Source organism: Panthera tigris, chromosome C1, assembly GCF_018350195.1.
Source record: "Panthera tigris isolate Pti1 chromosome C1, P.tigris_Pti1_mat1.1, whole genome shotgun sequence".
Lineage (NCBI taxonomy): Eukaryota > Metazoa > Chordata > Mammalia > Carnivora > Felidae > Panthera > Panthera tigris.
In genome coordinates, this window is record NC_056667.1 from 33,139,267 (window position 1) to 33,160,855 (window position 21,589).

Sequence of the window (21,589 nt, forward strand, 5' to 3'; positions counted from 1 at the left end):
CTCCCCTCCCTCACTGAGGACTGCCGCAGTCTCTTCATCTGGTCCTTGCCCCAAAGCCCCTTCTCCACATCCACCCTTCACCGAGGCCTTGGCAAGGTCAGCAGATGCTGTCACTCCTCCGAGGGCTTCTGTCTCACTGAGTCACGGCCCAAGCGTCCACGGTGGCCGACGAGGCCCCTGAGATGCCCGTCTCATTGGCCGTCCTTCTTGCCTACTCTGTGCTATGTGGGCCTCCTTGCCCTGCCCCTGCCTCCTCTGGGCCTGACTCGTTTTCTTTCCTACCTTGAAAGGTCACACACACATGTGGGATCACATGCACACGTTTCCACGTTTGTTACCTGTCTCCCCCCACTAAAATAGAAGCTCTGTGAGGCCAGGGACTTGTTTGCTACTGTATTTCCAGCACAGGCACTTCACTGGCGCTCAGGACATCACTCCTGGTTGAGGAAATAAATGAGAACTCAGAGTGCAGGTTCCCAAACTCCATACCCCACAGCATCTCAAGCCCAGGAGGAGAGACGGGCTTGTGGCCAGGGGAGCCGTCTGCTCCTTGTCTCCCGGAGGTGTGCGTTGTCCTGCACACGAAGGCCCTGAGGTACGGGGACTCTAAGGCCAGACAGCAGAGCAGGACGCATGTGGCTGACATGGAGGCATCACGCCAGAGCACTGCTGACCAGCTGGTCGCTGCCAGAGAGGGATTAATAATAATCCCTACCATTCATCCAGAGCATTCCAGTGTACGAAGTGCTGTCACAGCCGATACCGAACCCGGGCCACACAACTGCCAGGAGGTGGGCAGAGCGAGCACCGGGGTCCCCATTATACCGATGACGCTCTGAGGTTAAGTGTCTGGCCCACGGCTGCACAAGAAGTGGCCGAGCCGGGCCCTGAGCCAGGGGCGTCCCCACACGGCACCGGAGCTGTATCCTGCCCAGAGCGATCTTTATCAAGTGAAAGTTCCACAGCAGGTGGACATATTTCTACCCTCCGAATAAACTACTGAGTAAAAAAAAAAACCCCACAAATCATTTATTCTTTGGTTGTCTACACAGACACTCAAATACCGTAGTGCTGTCATGTGGCTGCCTGTGCAGGCCTCCGGGGGCGGCTTGGGGCCTGCGTCCTGAGCCCACAGCCGGGTCCAGAGGAGAGAGGGCCGTCCTGCCATGTCCACTTCGGGGAGCAGTAGCACCGTGCGGATAGCCGTGAGCAGGGTCCCGTTGGCCGGGCAGCAGATGGAACCTTCTCACTGCTCCGCAGCCCCCAGGAGCCGGCCGGTCCAGGGTGCAGGACGTTTACTCCAGGTGGGTCTGGCCACCCACCCACAGTGAGCCGGATGCTGTCAGAGCTCATCCCTGCGCCCCGCCTCACCGCCAGAGAGAGACTCCTCGACGGGCTGGGGGGGCCCCTCCTGGGGGAGGACCATCTCTTCGGGGTTGAAGAGCATCTTCACCAGGTCATCTGCCTGCACCCTGTCCTACAAGGACAGACCCGCCTATTCAGAGAGGCCTCGGGACCAGGCACTCCCCTCTCTCAGGGGCTACTCGCCCGAGAACAAGAAAGTCTTCCTCCCTGGCTTCTGAGCTCCTCTCCTTCCCAACAGCTCCTCCTCTCTGGGCGGACAGCTGGGGTGCTGCCCAGCCAGGGAGTCTAGCACCAGGACCGTCCCTGATCCTGGCATCCCTGACCTACAGCCCCGTTTACAAGTAAGGAAGAAGGGCCGGGGAGGACAAGGAGACGTGGCCACGGTGACACATCGCTGGAGGGAGGGGCCTCTGTGGACTCAAGGCCTGGGACTCTTGTCATGTCTAAGCCACTGGCAATGAGACGAGAAGGTGGGAGCAGAACCCGAGCCCTTCCAGGAACAGACCACAGCGGTACCAAGTGCTCTCACCCGCTCACTGTGCCGGGCGTCCAACGTGAACCACAGGGCGATGGCACAGCGTTGGCCTCTGGTGACAGCCCTCACTCCGTGCGGGTTTTCGGTGCCTGAAGAGAACCCCACAGCCCTTCCGCACTGGGGCTGTACTTCTGCCTGAAGGAGACACAAAGTGTGGGGTGGTGGGGTGGTACATGGGATGGAGACTGTAACCTGTCTTCAGAAGGGACACGGGATCATCAGGGTCTGGGATCAAGGGTGGTTCCTCAGCCTGGTTTCCCAAAGACCAGAGCTGGAGAGGTGGCCATTCAGAGGAGTAGGTGACACATCTCAAAGCCCCCCCCCCCACCCCCCGCCGGCTTGAGGAGGGGAGCCCTGGCCGCTGGGCCCATGGCACTTTGGGCGTTTCTGTCTCCCAGGGATGGGGACAAGGGCATACTCACTGTCACAGTCTTGGCGTCTAGTTCAGTGAAATAGAAGGTTCCTCCATCGAAGTCTCCATTTAGATAAAGAATAGCACTGGGAACAACAGACAGTGTCTTGCCAAGGGCCTCCTCCTCCTCCTCCCCCCCTCCCTTCCCCTCCCTTCCCTGCCCTTCCCCTCCCTTCCCCTCCCTCAACAACCCACAGCTCCAGTTCCTTCATCTCCAGGTGCTCTCAACCAGCAGCTGGAGGATGGCTTCATGGAAAGAGAGCCTTCTAGACCCTTCTCTGAAGCCTCAAACATGACCCCAGCCTTCCCACCCCTCTACCCTCACTCCAGAGAACCCACTGTCCTTCTCATGACACCACACTGGAATGACTCCCTAACTGTCTGACCTCCTAGCCAGAGGGCGTGGGGATAGGGATTGGATTCTGGGGACAGCTGGGCCCACAGCTCCGTGTGCGTGTGTGTTGGGGAGGGGGACAGCTGTCACCTGTAGTCCCGGAAGGTGTAGGCAGGGGGCTCCTTGATGCATACGAGGGCCTCGGCGTTCAGGATGCAGTTGTCCACGTGGACTGGGTGGCTGCTGTCCTTCCTCTCAGCCTGTGCCTCTGGGGCCGGGGTAACGCACATTAATGCAGGGACACCTCAGGAGACACTGCAGCTCTCCTGTTGGCATGGAGGGGTACTTCCCCAAATGTGTCTGGGTCTATGGAAATGGCCAATGAACTAGGGGGGGGGGTCTCTGGCTCAGCCACCAGCCCAGAGGCCAGGACAAATCTGCAGGTTTCCCAGGAAGGTTCTTGGTGGGGCAAACAGGTGCAGCAAGTAGGGTCAGGAGGCTCTAACCAAGGGGCAGGTCCTGGGCTGAGCTGCCAGACCCCAGCTTTCTGGCTACAATACAAAACAGGAACCCCCAGGGAAGTAAAAATGAGGAGTCAGGAGGGTGGCAGGATGCAGGCAGGGTACGGTGAGACTCCATATGCAGTGGGAGAAAAGGTGAGGACGGCATGGAGGGGGAACAGATAGGAGCAAAGGTAAAGAGTTAGCAGGGTGCCTGGGTGGCTCAGTCGGTTGAGCATCTGACTTTGGCTCAGGTCATGCTCTCACGCTTAGTGGGTTCGAGCCCTGCGTGGGGCTCTGTGTTGACAGCTCGGAGCCTGGAGCCTGCTTCAGATTCTGTGTCTCCCTCTCCCTCTCTCTCAATCAATCAATCAATCAATCAAAAGGTAAAGAGTTAGTCTCAGTAGGGCTTTGCAGGTGGAGGAGCCATGCAGGAGGAAGGTCGTGAAAGAGAACAGACGGCACATACTCTAGGACGCCAGGCAAGCACGCACATCACACGGAGCCATCGCCCCCAGCGCAAATGTCTGGCATGCCCTGAGCAGGCTGGTGGCCCTGTCAGGTCACCATAGATTCCTTCTATTTGTCCCCACCTGTGCAGCCAGTCATCAGGCCCTGTCCCTCCACCTCCTACACCCTCCTCGTGTCTTCCCTTCTCTTTACTCCCAACACCACCTGCCAGCTCTAGGCCTTTGTCCTCACCCACCCAGGTCACGGCTGATGGGCTTTCCTCCCTCTGGCTTGATCCATGCCCTCCGAATCTCTCAACACAAAGCAGCAAAACTAACCTTGTAAAAAAGAGGTCTCACCGAGCCCTTCCTGCTTGATGACTCTTCCCAGCTTCCCACTGCCCATGCCCCCAGCTTGGGATGCCGTGACACATATAGTTGTGTATCTGACACATTCCTTTGGGTGTGTCCAGATTTTGATAGAAATCCAAACCTTCCGGGGGAGAGTAAAGCTCTCTAATCCCTGCCACCTAGCCACAGCGCATCAGTGCCGAGAGCCTCTGAAGGCTGTGGCACGACAGATCTAGCTGTAGGCCACGTGTGACCCCCGCCCCCCTCCACGGACACTGGCCATCCCTCACCCCTCCTCAGGACAGCAAAAGGGATAGAAGAGAGGGCGAGTGGGCAAGGACTGACCTTGAATCTGCTCTGACTTGGTTTTTGTTTTGTTTTAAAGATTTTATTTTTAAGTAATCTCTACACCCACTGTGGGGCTTGAACTTACAATCAAGAGTTGCATGCTTGGGGTTCCTGGGAGGCTCAGTCAGTTAAGCATCTGACTTTGGCTTAGGTCATGATCTCACGGTTTGTGAGTTCAAGCCCCGCATTGGGTGAGCTTGAGTTTTGGGCTCTGCGCTGGCAGTGCGGAGCGTATGTGGGATTTTCTCTCCCTCTGGGATTCTCCTCTCTCCCTCTCTCTGCCCCTCCCTCACTTGTGCACTCTTTCTTTCCCTCAAAAAAAAAAAAAAAAAAAAAAGAGTTGTACGCTCTCACTGAGCCAGATGGGTGCTCCTTAATTTTCCTTGATTTATAAAATTAGATCTCTCACAGATTTGGTATTTAACATGTGGTGACAGAGAACTTGCAACTTAGCTCATGATTGATCTACACACCTGTACGTCCAACACCACTGCTGAGGACCAATGGCCTACAGGATGAAAACCAACTCCTGAATGTAGTTCTCCATAATCTGGCTTCTGAAGGCCTCCCCAGTCTTATCTGACTACCCCAACTTCACCCCCACTCCCCAGAAACGGCCACTTTCTTAGCCCCCACCACCAGGCCACCAGGTTGTCCAATGCCTGCCCTCGTTTGCACATGCTGTTCTCTCTGGCTTAAACAACCTCTCGTCACCTGCGCACTCCACAGCTCCTATTCATCCTGCACAACTGTCATCACCTCCTCCGGGAAGCCCTCCTGTCCTCCCGGTTGACTGTAACTTCCTGGGCTGCACTGATTGCACTGGGCTGCCGCTTTCTGGTTCCCCAACTAGGATGAAAAGGACCTTGTCCTGTTCCTCCCCACGTCCTCGGCACCAGTGCCAGGGCGCAGAGCGTGTGTAGTGAGAGCGGCAGGGATGGAGAAGGCCCACCTTCGATGGCGGTGCGGCACACCAGGTGGGAGTAGGAGAAGTAGAGGGGGGTGTCCAGGCGGAAGTAGGACTCCATGACGCGCCGCACCTTCTCAGTCACGTTGTAGTACAGGTGGGCGCTCTGCAGGGGAACCTTCCCTTCCTGTCCCAGCTGCCAAGGAGACCAGTGGTCGGCTGCCCTGAACGCCCGTCTGTGGGCTGACGGGACCCACCGAGGCAACAGGCCCCCCTCCCTGTCCCTCGCCCAAAGTGCCAATGCTGCACCCACGCACAACGGCCCCCCAGTGTTACACCCGCCCCTCCTCCACCCTTCTTTTTATGAACAGTTTGTGCAGCCCTTCAGAAAGCACTCTCCCGGCTCTGGACACTGGTCGGTCTTGCTGCCTCGCTCTGATCACACTGAGTTTACTAGCCGGGACACAACAGTCCACCTCCCTCAACTTAATTCATCCTGTGACAGGCAGACACCTTCACCTTTCCTGCCTCCACCCCCAAGTCTCCCCTCTCCCAAAGCCTGAGCATCCCCTCTCCCCATCCCCCACACTCTAGAACACTGAGTATTGGTTTTACCTTGAGGGCCTTGAAGACAGTGACTCCATAGAACTTTTCACTGGGGGTGTGTGGGGAGGTCTGACCCCGGTAGCCATCTCCTGAGGTCGCTGCTGCCTACAAGGCCCAAAACACAGGACGTAGACAGGGCAGCTGGGGTGGTTAAGGGTGAGCAGTGAGGGGCACTGGTGCAGGGGAGGCTGGGCCTTGGGGTGAAGGCGCGGTCACCGGGTTTCCCTTACGTTGGTAAGTCTCTGCAGCTCTCGGCACTCATCATCGGAGATGACACCATCCATCACCACCCTCTGGGAACCATTCAAGACTTTGGAGTTCATGGTGAGACTGATGCCTTCGTAGAGCAGGGGGCCACCTGCAAAGCAGTCATGAGACTGGGCTGAGACCTGCAGCAGTTCTGTCCAGACACTCTCCATTGGATGGGGATAGAAATTCCAGGTGTTTCCAGGTCACCAGAGAAACCTCCTACTCGGTCACTTCCAAAGGTGGGGTGGCCAGGAGGACAGAACTGGGAGCTGACAAGACAGAAGAGCCAAGCGCTAGTCCTGGCTCCCCTCCCAAACAGTTGTTGGTTCTTGGGCCTTTGCCAGTAAGGAAACATCACCAACACATTCCTAAGACCATGAGCCCCAGAATCAGAAAGAACATGCTTATTAGCTGTGTGACCTTAGCAAGTTACTTAACCTCCCTGAGCTCTAATTTCCTCATCTGGAAAATAGCATCTACCTAAGTCTGATGCTTGTTTGATGTAAGAGAACAACAAGGCAAATTAAAAACCTAGCACAGGGGGCCTGGGTGGTTCAGTCAGTTAAGCGTCTGACTTCAGCTCAGGTCATGATCTCACAGTTTGTGAGTTCAAGCCCTGCGTCGGGCTCTGTGCTGACAGCTCAGGGCCTGGAGCCAGCTTCTGATTCTGCATCTCCCTCTCTCTCTCTCTCTCTGCCCCTCCACCGCTCACACACTCTCTCTCTCAAAAATAAACATAAAATTTTTTGAAAGGGAAGCGGCTAAATTAGCCGCCCCGTTTCAAAAAAAACAAAACAAAAACAAAAACAAAAAACGAGCACAATCCCTGGCACATAGTTAATGCTCAAAACTTTAGTTCCCATCATATCATTGTCACCAGCAGCAGCGGTATTTATTTACAATGGGGACTTCCATCTGCCCAACCCACCCCCCCAGGCAGTTATGAGGATCCAAAGAAACAACAGAGTGAAAACGGAGGAATGCGGGGCCAATTCTTTTCATATGCTAATCTTGTTAAATTAACCACTGTCAACTTAAGCCACAGCAGAGCAAAGGCCAACCTTCTCTTCTATCTATTTCTCGTGGCCTCCCTCCTTGCTGGGGACCCACTGGAGACGCAATTCAATTCCATCTATTTACTGAGGCTGCACTGTGTGCCCGGCCCCCGCGAGGGTCTCACACCAGAAGGTGGCACCTCTTCCAACAATTATGCACACGGGCAGACCTCGTGCAAGCACAGAGAAGTCTGCCAAGGAAGCTCAAAAGGAAGACGGAGGGGATCCTCAGGGCTGGGAGATTAAGAAAGGCTTTGTGGACAGAGATGATGGGCGGGCCCTGGGAGGAGGGACAGGCTGGCAGATGAACAGAAGGTATAAGCAGGGGAAGAGCTCAACATGAGGTGAAAGGGGCAGGCAGGGTGGGCAGGGGCAAGGTCCTTGTATTTGGAAGACTGGTCTAGCCACGTGGCGGGGGAGGGCAAGGACAGACCAAGGAGGGACAGGAGTGCTCTGACAGCACCGGGGCCTGCAGCACCGGGAGAGGAGAGGCCTAGGGAGACAGGTGAGGAAAAGCAGTTTCAGTGCAGGTTGGAGGGGGCAGGCACGGGGGCAGAGCCCTCGGATCTGGAGGCTTGGTAACAGGGTACATGATGGAAGCGGTGGGGGGGGGGGGGCGGACAGGATGAGGTCTGTGCTGTAAACACTGACTGCAGTGAGCTGAACCAGCGTTGCAGTGACAACAGGAATCCTATCTCTTAACCAAAGACCAATCGTCAGTGCCCCTTCTGGGTGGAAGTCCTGGTGAGTTAAAAAGGGCACCAGGCGAGGCTAAGCCTGGCACAGGTCCTGGGGCTGGTCAGCTAGCGCAAGGACGCCAGCTTGCTGCGTACATGACAGCCGCAGACCCCCAGGCTCTGACCTCTCACCTTCCCGGGTCAACCTGCTCACATCCAGCGACTCCTTGGTCTTCTCCTCCACCAGGGTCTCAATCTCCTTCATGAGGTTTCCGATCTCCTGGGAGATGCGGACGGCTGTTTCCCTTTCGGACCTGTGAGCACGGCCACCCTGAGCACTGTGTTCTGGGGCCACCCTGGCTCCCACCCCAGCCTCCCAGCCTGGACCAGCCCACCCCCCTGCCAGGAGTTCACATCTGCCTGGGCTCAGGAAGCCTCGAGTGCCTCATCAGGCCGGTCCAGCCATGCAGTTTCTTCAGGGGCCTCACTTTTGTTTCTCTTGCAATCTTTTGGGAATCACCTCTTCTGGAGTCCATGAATCCTAAAAGCAGAACAGGAGAAAGATCAACACTGTAGAGCGACCTGCATCATCCTCCAAGGTCTCCATGCATAGATTAGGGCCTACGGGAGGACCCGCCTCATCGCCTGCCTCCTCTCAGGAGGTAAAGTGAGGTGTGGGAGCCGGAGTCACCCCTGGCTGCCCAGAACTCCCCTTTGTCTTCCTCTGCCTCTCGTCCACAGGTTTCACAGATCCCATGTCTGGCTCAGGCCCCTGATGGTTTTTGCCCAGAGTCACACAGCTAGCCCCCTCACCCCCAGCTCCTGCATCCTGGCTCACCGGGTCAACAAAGGGAATTCCGAAAACATCGTAAGCGAAGAAGAGCAGTTCTTTCTCCAGCAGGCTGCGCTGTCGGTACTCCCGGGCACTCTGAGGAAAAGGAGTGGAAGGAAGGCCCTGGAACTCAGTCCTGTCAGCTCTGCAGCAGGGGTGGGGAGGGGGGGGGTCCAACCCCACATTCTGCGCTGTTGCTCCCTGTGTGACCCGAGACTCCTCTCCCACTCCCACTAGTACTAGTGTGTCTGTTCTCCAGCACCTCTGTGCTCCGGGTTCCTCTGGCCTGGCACAAGCAACGCCTCTGAGGGTGGCATAAGACCCCCTGCCTCCCCCCATTAATCTCCGAGACAGGAAATCTGATGATTCTCAGGAGATGGGGAAATATTCCTCAAAGAAGGAGAGTTCTTTCTGGACTTCCATAGGGGTTCAATGCTGAGGCAGGAGACCTCGGTGCTCCGTGACCCATGTGTTATCACTTAACCTTTACAGCCACCTTTGAAGTTGACAGTATTCATTTTAGAGACAAAGACGCTGAGGAGCAGAGGGGATATGTGACTTGTTTAAGGTAACACTATAGGAAATGGGGCAGGGACCGACATTCAGACCCAGGTCTTCCCAATCCTGAAGCCCATGTGATTTTGGTTAGGCCCCTGGCTCCTCTCAGACTCTGAGCAGACCGGATCCCTCCCGGAGTCCCACGGCTGCAGCTACAACAGCAGGGTCTGGCCTTCCGGCCCTCCCCACACATGCTCACAGAGAGGGCTTACCCAGGGCAGAGAAACTAAGTACCTTCCGGGGACACATCTCTCCCTAGGTGCCCTGCTAGCCTCCAAGCAGCAGAAGGAGGAAAAAAAAAAAAAGAAAAAGAAGACACCATCAATTGAAAGAAAAGATGAGGGGAGTAAGGAAAGTGTTAACAAGACATCAATGAGTTCTACATCATCTATCATATTTACCCAACGGGGAGATGGAAATTTTCTCCTAAGGAGTTTAAGTGGTTCACCAAGTTCTAGACACCCAGCTAGGTGCGTTCTCCCATTTAACCCTCTCCCACAGCTCTATGAGGCTCCTAGGAAGCAAATCCCACTCCTATGTTTATTCACTCGGCAATGATTTGTGGAATATCAGCTATGAGACAGAAACTGTGCCAGCCCTGGGGTAACGCAGGGCCAGAAGCGGGTCACCACCACCAGCCACAGGCCACTGTGCGAGTCAGCCCATCTCCTGGAGCCAGAATATTCTCATCTGTAATATGGGAGAATAGCGCCCCCTACCAGGGCTGCTGCGGTGATTAAATGAGATGATGGGTGTGAACCACATAGCACAGTGCGTGGCCTGGGACAGGGCTCAGCAAATCCTAGTTACCTTCTTTCCATAAAGGAAAGTTCTAGTTAAAAGTGGTTTATTTTCTCCCTCTGCTCCAAACTCACTAATATGACTATAAAGTGGAGGGAAAAGGGTCCTAACTGAACAAGACAAAGGCACCTGAAGCAGCACCCTCTCAAATGAGACGGTCCCCACCTAGTGGCCAAAGAGGACAACTACAAGGTCGGGTCTCCACAGGAGAGGGGATAGCAAAGGAAGGGTTATTTCTTTTCTTTTTTTTTTTTTTTAATTTTTTTAACGTTTTATTTATTTTTGAGACAGGGAGAGACAGAGCATGAACAGGGGAGGGTCAGAGAGAGGGAGACACAGAATCTGAAACAGGCTCCAGGCTCTGAGCTGTCAGCACAGAGCCCGACGCGGGGCTCGAACTCACGGACCGGGAGATCATGACCTGAGCCGAAGTCGGCCGCTTAACTGACTGAGCCACCCAGGCGCCCCGAGAAGGGTTATTTCTATTAGAGACTCGGGATTCCAGAGCCAGGAAGGAAGAACCTTGCTTTTTTTCCTTCAGGGCAAGCTGGTGGCCCTACCTCACCATATGAGAATCAAATGAAACAAAAGCTGTGGAAGAATTTTTCAGACTAAATGCCACACACATCGGAAGAGTGGTTATTTTCAACAGTAAGCTCCGCAACAGCCACAATGGGAAGTTGGCTACTGCCTCATTCTCTGCCTCCTTCTCCTGGTGAACAGGGGAGAATTTAGCTACCTGGGGCTGGAGTACAGACAGGGCAGACCTGTGAGGAAAGCGCCCTGCTCCACCTATATGTACCTGAGTTAGGTAGGCGGCACCACTCATGTGTCTCCAAAGCCGGAAGTTTGGTTCTAATTAGATGGGAAGATGGAGAAGTGAACCATTCTGCCATCGCTGCCTCCTATTTCATCTAGACAGTTCCTTCCTCCAGCCACCGCCAGCCCCCCTCTGCCTTGCCACCGTAGCCCTGTACTGGTCTCCTGCTTCTAGCTCCTTCCTGTTCTGAGCCTTGCACCGTGTCAGCTGGTCGGGCTACTGTTTAAATCCCTTCGCGCACCCACCACTGTCTGCCTTATGGAATAGAGGCCAAGGTCCTGGGAAGGCACTCAAGACCCTTCAAAATCTGACCCTCCTAGGCCTCGTTGTCTGTAACTCCCCAGTATCATCTTCCATTTATGTGGGACAATCGTCCAGGTTGTCTGCCCATGCTGTTCTTCATCTAAAAGGCCCTTCCTTGCCTCATTCACCTGCTGAAGGCTTTTAAAACCAAATGTCAACGGCACTTCCTCTTGTGAAGCCTTCCATGACTTGTCAGTCGATTATTTCCTTTTTTTTTTCAATTTGAGAGAGCGAGAGAGGGCACATCATCAGGGGAGAAGGGGAGAGGGAGAGAGAGAGAGAGAGGGAAAATTTGAAGCAGGGTCCACACTCTGCATGAAGCCCAATGCAGGTCTCGATGCCATGACCCTGGGATCATGACTTGAGCCAAAATCAAGAATCGGATGCTCAACGGACTGAGCCACCCAGGCGGCCCAGTCGATCATTTCTCTTCCATGATTCCACTACAGCTTGCATACGTATCCACTATTAGATTTACTACGGTATTCTGTAAATTTTGGATTAAATACCTTTCAGTATCATCAGTGCCCTAAGGTTGTGCTTTAGATGGCATTCAAGGGGCACTTGGGTGGCTCAGTCGGTTAAGTGTCTGACTTCAGCTCAGGTCATGATCTCACGGCTTGTGGGTTCGAGCCCCGCGTCAGGCTTTGTGCTGACAGCTCAGAGTCTGGACCCTGCTTCAGATTCTGTGTCTCCCTCTCTCTCTGCCCCTCCCCTGCTCGTGCTCTCTCTCTCAAAAATAAACATTAAAAAATTTTAGATGGCATTCAAAAAGACACGAAAGTAATACATTATAGTGACTCCAGCTCAGGTTATGATCTCACAGTTCATGGGACTGAGCCCCATGGTGGGCTCTGTGCTGACAGTGTGGAGACTGCTTGGGATTCTCTCTCCCTGCCTTTCCTCTCTCTCTCTGTCTCAAAATAAATAAATATTAAAAAAAAATTTTTTTAATGTGTATTTATTTTGAGAGAGAGATACAGTGTGAGCAGGGGAGGGGCAGAGAGAGAGGGAAGCACAGAATCCGAAGCAGTCTCCGAGCTGTCAGCACAGAGCCCGACGTGGGGCTCAAACCCATGAACTGTGAGAGCATGACCTGAGCCAAAGTTGGACACTCAACCAAGTGAGCCACCCAGGCGCCCCATCAAAATAAATAAATATTAAAAAAATCCCACATGTGTAGCTATAAGAAATCTACAAAGTGCCAACAGCCATAAATACAAACATTTTGGTCTCTCTCCCTACCCAGGACCTGTAGGCCCATTCCTTGGGGGTAATTTGACGAACAATTTCTTATCAATCGGTCTAAAAAGTATACCTATGTGTTTTAAAAAACACAAATAGGATAGAATATAACTACAGATCTCTTTTGTTTTCCTTACCTAAAACAGTCTCATGGAGACAATTTCACAGTGGTGCATAGTAATCTGCTCATGCAATAAAACAGGTGTCTTGTATACCATTGAACAGATGTACTGCCATTTACGTACACAGTTCCCAAACTGACGGCATTTAGCGTGGTTCAGTTGGTTGCTTTCAGTGGCAAGGTTCTGATGCATATCTGTGCCCGTTTACCTCTGCATACCGGGGCAACTCTGCTGCGGGCCAAATCTCTGGCGGTAGAATCGCCAGTTAAATGAACAGTCCCACCGACAGTCCCGCCAGCGGCGCGGGAGTGTGGTTGCTTTTGCACCCCCTACATTTGTCCCAGAGATTTGGTGCATAGGCAAATGGGTTACCTCTAGAGTAACAGTAGCTTTTGGCATCTGTTTGAAAAACTGGTCCAAAGTTACTTTTACACAGTATATAGACGGGGTTTGTTTGAGAGAGGAGCCAGCAGGACACAGGCGACAGGCTCGCTGTCCTAAGTCTCACTCATTCTCCTGTTCTGAAACCAGGGATCGCTCCTGCAGTGACAGGCCACCCCCTATTTCAAGAGATGGCTGAGGTAAGAGGTGAGGAAACCGGCCACTGGCTGCTTGTGTCATATACCATCGGTAAGGCCCTCGTGATGCTACCTGTCCACAAAACACTTGGGAGATATTTGTGCCTGTTGGCTTACAAAGTGCATTTATACTCAGTATGTCATTTGACCCTCATGCCCATCTTGTGTTAAAGAAAGAGTAAGAACCACAATCCTATTCTATGGAAGGAAAACCCGAGACTCAGAGGGGCCATGCCATGTGCCTGAGGTCCCACATGACATGCAGAAGTTTATACAGCTAGTAACTAGAGGAGCAGGTGCTTGAGCCCAGACTAGTGACTTCAAATCCAACTCACCGTTCTGGGCTCAAGAAGAGGGTCCAGGGTGTGTGCAAGGCGTATGTGAAAATATCAAGGATCATAGTATCACATTTCACTAAGTTTAAAAACAGAACTTTCGGGGCGCCTGGGTGGCTCAGTCGGTTAAGCGGCCGACTTTGGCTCAGGTCATGATCTCACGGTCCGTGAGTTCGAGCCCCGCGTCGGGCTCTGTGCTGACAGCTCAGAGCCTGGAGCCTGTTTCAGATTCTGTGTCTCCCTCTCTCTCTGCCCCTCCTGTTCATGCTCTGTCTCTCTTTGTCTCAAAAATAAATAAATGTTAAAAAAAAAACAAAACAAAAACAAAAAACAGAGAACTTCCTATGTTTCTAAGTGCAAAAATAATACCATTCGCTGAAGGGAATTTAGAAAATATAAATGGGCAAGATACAAACATCACCCATATTCCACCACCTAGAAATAATCCACCACCTAGAAATGACCACTGAACATGTCAGAGAGTTTCACTTTGGTCACTGGGTCTGCTTGGGAGGGAGTCGGGCATAGTGCTGAGAGAGGGAGAGCTCAGCTCACACAATGGCAGAAAGAAGGGACAGGGAGGAAACGGAGGCAAGAAAATAGGTGAGTGAAAAAAGAGTTTAGCTTGAAGTAAAAAAACGATAGATGTTGGCCAAACAGTATCAAGTCTCAAAGCAGAGGTGCCAAGAAAGGGGAAAAGGGGTGCCCGCACTGCAATTCTGTTTTTCTTTTACGACTCAGACAACAGACTTCAGGGCCCCGATCGCACTGAGAGAGGCTGTTCCCTGTCCAAGCAATGCCAGACCGCACCCCGCCCCCCTTCTGCCCTCTGGTCTGGGTTCGGCTCGCAGCTGCCAGAACTAAGGCAATCTCTCACCTCACGGGGGCCAATGGATCTGGCTGGTTCTTCTCCAAGCATGGCTGTGTAGTAGGCCAGATTCTGGTTCATCACCTCATCGTCGGGGAAGAAGAGGAGGTAGGTCTTGGCACATTCAATAGCCTGTGTATAATTCCCAACTGCAGAGCAAAAAAAGAGATGGCTGGGAAGAAAGGGTCTAATCCTGGGTACCAGGAACCACTGATGCCGAGTCTCAGTGCAGCTCGAGGCGGTGATGACACACAAGATGGCCCTGCTACCTAACACAGCTGCTTGATCTGAGGGGGAAATTCTAGAATAAGAACAGAAGTTACATAAATACAGAATATAGAATTGATTTAAGATGCTCAACATCCTCAGGCCTGCCTAATGTTTAAAAAATTTTTTTTAATGTTTTATTTATTTTTGAGAGCGAGAGAGAGAGAGAGCATGAATGAGGGTGGGGAGCAGAGAGGGAGACACAGAATTTGAAGCAGGCTCCAGGCCCTGAGCTTCAGCACAGAGCCTGACACGGGGCTTGAACTCATGAGCTGTGAGATCATGACCTGAGCCGCCCCTCAGGCCTGCCTAATGTTGAATGCCCACATCTTTAACATTTCATAAGTAATTTAAACACTACCCTCACATGAGACCAATTTCACGAACATTCCCATCTTCCTACCTTCTTTTCCCTACAGATTTTCAGAAGATGGGGACAGACCAATAGCAGATTGCCTCTCTGACAGGACAGTTCTCACGCACATGTGTTGGTCTCCCCAACTCAACTAACAAACATTTTATACTCGGGCCGCCTGGCTGGCTCAGTCAGAAGAGCATGCGACTTTTGATCTCAGGGTCGTGCGTTCAAGCCCGTAGAGATTTCTTAAAATAAATAAAATTAAAAAACAAAACAAAACACTAGATGCCTATCTTCTAAAAAAAAAGAAAAATAAATAAACACTTTATACTCTTGAGCGTGTGGTGATGCTTAGCACACAGAAGGAACTCAGGAAGGATCTGCTCATTGCTGCTTGTTTGGATACTGGCAGTCCCCTGCCCGGAGCATCAGCACTGTCCTAGGGAGAAGGGCTGGAAAATGTCCTGTGGACTGGTTTAAATGGCAGTAATGGTAGTATATACCCTTGCCTTTGCTCTATCTTAATTCAGATGGGAAATCAGGTTATAAATGTTATAGAAGGGAGGAGAGAGGTCCTAGGTCCTCTCCCAGCTTTGCTGGTTGCTGGCCTCGGCTCCTGGGGCCAGTCCCTTGTCACAAAGCACCCAGGGGTAACCTGGCTGGGTGCCTCCCAGAGTCACAGTGAGAAGCCAAACATGTTGAAGCAGCACAGGGGCCATCGTCCCTGCCTACCCTGCTTTGGGCATTCTACTGAAAAGCAGCAGAGAAGGAAGAAAGTCGGTCTTACTGTTATAGTAGGCAAACTGCAGATAATTATAATGTGATGGGAGGAAGTCTTCAAAGGGCTTCTCTCGGCTTGGGTGGGAAGCCAGCTCCGTGACGCAGTTCTGCTTACAGCTGAGGACCTGGATGTAATGATCTGAAAGGAATCAGAGGGGTAGTAACCATCAGGTCGACCTTCAGGATTCAAATTCTGGTGAAGATGAACACGTTCAAGCGGAGGGAACTTTCAGGCCCATCCTCAGACGGCGGGGATTGAGGCGGAAGACGCCGTGTGCGCATCGTCAACCCGTGGCCCCGGGAGCCCCCGGGCGGCAGGCGAGGGCAGGCCCGCGGCCGCGCACCTGCGATGGCCTGGAAGAGGTCCGCGTTGTACTCCAGGTAGTTGTAGCCGTCATAGTCGTACGGCCCCTCGCAGAGCGCGCGGCACTCCGCGTCCGCCACCGAGTACTCGCGCAGCGCCGCCTCCAGGTGAGCCACGGCTTCGTGCGGCTGCTCCTCCGAGTAGAGCCGCACTCCCAGCCGGAACTCGTGCTACTGGGAGGAAGGGGGGACTCAACTGCGGGCCGCATCCAGCCCCCGGCCCTCGTCCCCCCCACCCCCACCCCCACCCCTGGCCACCTGCACCTGCGTCCTCATGGCCTGCCTCGGGTTAGGGACGCAAAACGGTGGCTGCTACCTAGTGGAGGCCTTTCGTAAATGGCCTTCACAGGTTTCTCTGGACACTCAAAAGCATTTAACTCAATCTCGATAAAAGATACACGGGAGTTCGTTGCAATTTTCTTGTACTTTTCTATAGGGATAATAGTGTTCAAAATAGAGATTTAATGAAAAAGAACTCTTAGATGCTAGAATGAGGTCTGTGCCGATGGTAGCGACCTTTCCAGCATAAGGGGTGATGTGGGCTGCAGATGACTGTAGCATGGGTTTTGCTATCTGTGACACATAGCTCCCATTCTCGTGTACAGCAATTTTCATTTGCCACAGAGTCACTAAGACACACACACACACACACACACACACACACAAACTGTGTGTAGTTGTATAACATATTTGATGTACACAATTTACTTTTAAAGTCATTTTGGTATTGTTTGTTTCTAATATCTCTATTTCTAAACTATTAAAACTTGAGAGAACATAAGCTCTTTACAAAATGCTATTAGCATCACAGATAATATCTCTGGTGGGACATGGATTTCTGCTAAACAAATAGAATAAGATCATCAAGGAACACTGCACCACTTATTGTAGTGAAAGCAAAAACCTACACAGTAGATTAATACAATTTTGCAAAAAATGGACTATCATGCAACCATTAAAAATTGTATTTTCAAAGAAAATCTGAAGCCACGAGAGAAGCCTCATGATATAGTGTTAGTTCAAAAAGGATTTTGAAAAATACATATACAACATGATACCAAATTAGGTTAAAAAATTAAGATATAGTGGAGGTGCCTGGGGGCCGAGTTGGTTAAGCATCCAACTCTGGGTTTTGGCTCAGGTCCTGATCTCATGGGTTGTGGGATCAAGTCCTGGATCTGGCTCTGTACTGACAGTATGAAGCCTGCTTCACACTCTCTTTCTGTCCTTCTCTGACTTGTGCCCTCTTTCTCTTTCAAAATAAATAAATAAACATTAAAAAAAATTAAAATACAGAAGACTTTAAAAATAGGCTAAAATATGAACTACTGGTTTTCTTTTCTTTTTTTCTTTTTTTAATGTTTATTTATTTTTGAGACAGAGAGAGAGAGAGAGAGAGAAAGACAGAGTGTGAGCAAGGACGGGCAGAGAGAAATGGAGACACAGAATCCAAAGCAGGCTCCAGGCTCCCAGCTGTCAGCACAGAGCCAGACACGGGTATCAAACCCATGAGCTGTGAGATCATGACCTGAGCCAAAGTCGGACGCTTAGTCGACTGAGCCACCCAGGTGCCCTGAACTACTACTGGTTTTGTTAAGATGGCAGTATTATAGATGATTACTTTCTCCTTTGTACTTACCTGCATTTTTCTAGTGTTGTACAATGAACATTTACTACTTCTGTAATCAGAAAACAAGCCTAGTAAAAGTCACTTTAATAAAAAAAGAGAGAGGGGGGTGCCTCGGTGGCTCTCTGTCAGTTAAGCATCCGACTTCAGCTCCGGTCATGATCTCACGGTTCATGGGTTCGAGCCCCGCGTCGGGCTCTGTGCTGACAGCTTGGAGCCTGGAGCCTGCTTCGGATTCTGTGTCTCCCCCCCTCTCTCTCTGCCCCTCCCCCGTTCATGCTCTGTCTCTCAAAAGTAAACAAACATTTAAAAAAAATTAAAAATAATAAAAATAGAGAGAGAGAAAGGGACAAAGTTTTTTTCACCATATGGGGTTTGGCCTCAAGATCCTTGAAGTCAGCCTCCTTCACCCCAGACATGGTTTGGTAATAGTCCAGATTCTGCCGCATCTCCATGTGTTCAGGATTGCCCACGAAGAAGGTATGTGCAGCTGCTACTGCTTTCTCCAGCTTGTTTATCTAAGAATAAAGCACAAGAACATAAGCCTCACATCCAAGCCCTGAAGGTTTGTGTCCAAATGCACAGTCCACGGTAAACAGGAAATCCCAGCCTTCCTGAGCCATCCACTCAAACGGTATGCTCTAGACCTTGCCAGCCGCAGAAAACACACCTATTACAGGAACTACATACCAGAAATTAGGAGCACAGGGCCCTGGGCAGAATTAGCCTTTCTCAAATCAGGCGTAGCAGTTCCCCAAATCATTGGAGGTGAAACCTTCAATAGTGTAAACATTCTATTTTTATTTATTTTTTAATTTTTTAAATGTCTATATATTGTTTAATGTTTACTTATTTTTGAGAGATAGAGACAGAGAACAAGCAGGGGAGAGGCAGAGAGAGAGGGAGACACAGAATCTAAAGCAGGCTCCAGGCTCTGAGCTGTCAGCACAGAGCCCAACACGGGGCCTGAACCCATGAACTGCGAGATCATGACCTGGGCTGAAGTCAGACACTTAACCGACTGAGACACCCAGGCACCGCTAAACATTCTATTTTTAAACAAAGGTCATATTGTGGGGGGAATGCTATGGAAGATTGACTGCCCAAATAATATATTCTCAAGATTCAGATGTGGCAACTGAGCTGAAAAATGTGTAACGCTTCAAGATTTAGTAGTAGAGGAGAAAGAACAGTTAACAACGACGCCGTGTCTAAGGATTTCCCTAGAAGATACTTTTCTTTTTTTTGCATAAAATATAATCAAGTGTTTTTGACACATTCAAGGAAAAGATGAGTGACTGAAAAATCCTAAGGTCTTATACAAAATCCAGACATGGCATCTTCTGACTCAAAGCCTGGGGCTCATGAGGCTAAAACAAGTGGTTATATTGAAACCTGAGGAGAAAAAATTGTGCTACATGCCACAATAATGCCCATAGCAATGGACTCAAGCATATCGGTGTTACACAGTTTCCTATGTAGAAGCTAAAATAAATCACTGATGATCTAATGATTAACATGGGCTTAAGTGTCAGACAGATCTGTGACAAAGCTAGGTTTAATTAGTCACTTGCTGGGGCTTTAGATAAGTCACTTAAAGTTTACTCTCTAAATTCAGTTCCCTAATCTGTCATCTGCAGATAGCACTCACTAACTCACAGGGTTGTTGAGAATGTGATATACACGCAACTTCTAATACATGGAGCTGGGCACATACGAAGCGCTCAATAAATGTTAGCTGGTATGATCAATATCCTAAAATTTTTTTCCTTTTCCTCTTACCATCAGAACTAGTAAATGCACATTAGATAAGGAGTTGGCCCTGGCTCTGACCCTAAAATAGCTAGGTAACCTAGGGTCAATGGTCGCCATCTCTGTACTTGTTTTGTTAATTGTACAATTAGAAATTCTCCCACGCCTGTCCCCTTTATGGATTTATTCTCCCACTGTTATCTTTCTACATTGCTCGTGCATTTTCTCGTTCTCTCTTCTCTCTCCACCCCCAGTCCTACTTTACTAAGCACCAAGGCACCTAATTTCCTTCTCTCGTGTGGACAACCCACACTCATCTCCTAATGGTTCGCCCCGCCACCTCTTTCTCCTTCTCCCAAGGCTTATTCCACCTTCCAGAAATAGCATTCTAAAACCTGACACTGGCTCCTGAAGCCTGCAGAATTCTCTTCTGAGTCTGGCCTCACTTTACCTGGAATGGCCATTCTTCCTCTCCTCTAGTGAGATTTAGGACTGACCTCAATTGTCAACTCTTCTTTCAGTCTCCTTGGTTTCTCTGAGACAAAGCTAGGTTCTCCCTCCTTTATGCTCCCACAGCCCTATGTACATACCTTTTTTAGCCTCTTCTATAGTGATTCTTAATAGGGAAGCGATACGAAACAAAACAATATAAAGTTAAGCATTTTAATGACCTGTAGGAGAACTGGAATGTAGTAGGTATTCAGGAAACATTTGTCAAAGAATTTTAGAAAGTGCTGTTAAGTGACACGACCAAAGACATGACCCACTTATTTTGGTTTCAAATACAGTACTTTCCCAAGTAACAAGGAGGAAGGGAACAGAATTGTGTAAGCAAAATGCTTGTGGAGAGGTGGAAGTCTGGTCTCCACAGTTCTCTTAAGTCTCTCTTTAGGTGGAATTGAAGGTCTGTGAAACTATGGATATAATAAATATGCAGCACGGCTCCTCCTTCTTTGTTTCCCCCCAATAAAATGGGTCTAATAATAGCACCTACCTTACAGGATATTGACAAGATCTGGGCAAATAAATCAATAAACACAAAGTTCTTAAAATAGTGTGTGGAACAATGTGCTGGCTATCATCACCACCACCACGCAAGCCAGGGACGCTCCAAATCCATGTATACACTTGGTCTTAAGCCACTCTGGAATTCCTAAAAATACACATTTTCTTTGAAAACCTGACAATAGCCAGAGGGTCCCCCCACAGCCTTAGTGGCTAGACAGCCCCTACTGGCGACGTGGCAAACTCACGTCCTGAAAGAGAGCTGCAGGAATCGTGTGGCAGGAAAAGCATCACTGAACAACGAACCGGAAGGAAGATATTGTAGAAAGGTCCTAGCTTCTCACTCGGACACTTACAATGAAATCCGGATGAGAGACCCAAGCTGCCGCTTTAGTTCCCTCTAGGAGGCCTCCCGGGGGATACAAGGCCAAGGTTTGCTTGGTCGTGCCTTAACCCCACGCTGGACCTTTGGGGTTACCATCTGCCTATGTGAACCTGGCGTAGCAGGTCTTCCGGCAGGGTCCCTCTTCTCCCTGGGTCCGAGGAGAGCTCCCCGGCCAGGAGGCCACCTTCCCTTTCCGCGGATACTTCCCCGGCCCCCCAGGTTCGCCCGGGTCATCTGCAACCACGCCCAGAAGGATCCCTGCCGCCCAGGGCCGGACAGGTCTGCACCTTGAAGTAGGCGACCTGCAGGTAGTTGTAAGGGCTCCGCTTGCGGAACTCCAACTCCAGCTCCTCGCTGAGCGAGTGGGCGGCCGGCGGGCCGAGGCAGCGGCGCAGGCAGGCGGCACGACGCAGCAGGCCCCCAAAGAAGCGCAGGTCGTGCAGGGCGGCGGCGCCCGAGGCCTGCGCCAGGCTCGGGGACGAGTCGGGGTCCAGCTCCCACGGGAGGTCGGCGGCACACCGGGTGCGGCAGCGCAGGCGAAGGGCGCGCAGGGCGGCCCTCGAGCGAAGCGCCCGCTCCATGCTCAGGACCACCCCAGCCCAGTCCCCGCGCGCGTAGGCCGCGGTCCCCTCCGCGAAGAGCAGATCAGGCGCAGGCATGTCCCATCCCGTCTCGGACTCGACCTCGGCCCGGGAGGCAGCGGCGGCAATCGCCAGCAGTGTGGTCAGCAGCCTCAGAGCGCGTGCAGCCATTGCCGCCTCAGACCTAACGGGACAGCCTGCCACCCGCCACGGAGGCCGGA

At 51.5% G+C, this 21,589-nt stretch overlaps 1 protein-coding gene across 3 annotated transcripts; it reads right to left on the reverse strand.

Annotated features, from left to right (window-relative positions):
• Positions 1–1,004: 1,004 nt before the first annotated feature.
• On the reverse strand, positions 1,005–21,580 carry P3H1 (prolyl 3-hydroxylase 1). 3 transcript variants are annotated; one of them, XM_042996831.1, is made up of 16 exons: positions 21,075–21,573; positions 18,011–18,163; positions 16,000–16,189; positions 15,663–15,794; positions 14,260–14,399; positions 9,391–9,450; positions 8,627–8,716; positions 8,277–8,329; positions 7,981–8,102; positions 6,038–6,165; positions 5,817–5,912; positions 5,247–5,397; positions 2,797–2,914; positions 2,323–2,398; positions 1,895–2,035; positions 1,005–1,477 (listed from the first exon to the last, which is right to left on the reverse strand). In XM_042996831.1, exons 1-16 carry the CDS (start codon positions 21,537–21,539, stop codon positions 1,343–1,345), a joined length of 2,250 nt encoding a protein of 749 aa, XP_042852765.1. In that variant the 5' UTR covers positions 21,540–21,573; the 3' UTR covers positions 1,005–1,342. The 3 variants fall into 3 exon arrangements, with proteins under 3 accessions (XP_042852765.1, XP_042852766.1, XP_042852767.1); XM_042996832.1 differs by lacking the exon at positions 9,391–9,450 and having other exon boundaries at positions 21,075–21,572; XM_042996833.1 differs by lacking the exons at positions 1,005–1,477; positions 1,895–2,035; positions 2,323–2,398 and having other exon boundaries at positions 2,811–2,972; positions 21,075–21,580.
• Positions 21,581–21,589: the final 9 nt, after the last annotated feature.

What these genes read in the sequence shown, in the direction of transcription:
- P3H1 (XM_042996831.1), bottom strand. Translation starts at nt 21,539, where the DNA reads ATGGCTGCACGCGCTCTGAGGCTGCTGACCACACTGCTGGCGATTGCC. An exon ending in TGCAGGTCGCCTACTTCAAG is followed by an intron (nt 18,164 to 21,074) that starts GTGCAGACCTGT and finishes CTTTATTCTTAG; the next exon opens with ATAAACAAGCTGGAGAAAGC. An exon ending in GAGCAGGTTGACCCGGGAAG is followed by an intron (nt 6,166 to 7,980) that starts GTGAGAGGTCAG and finishes ACTGCTTTGCAG; the next exon opens with GTGGCCCCCTGCTCTACGAA.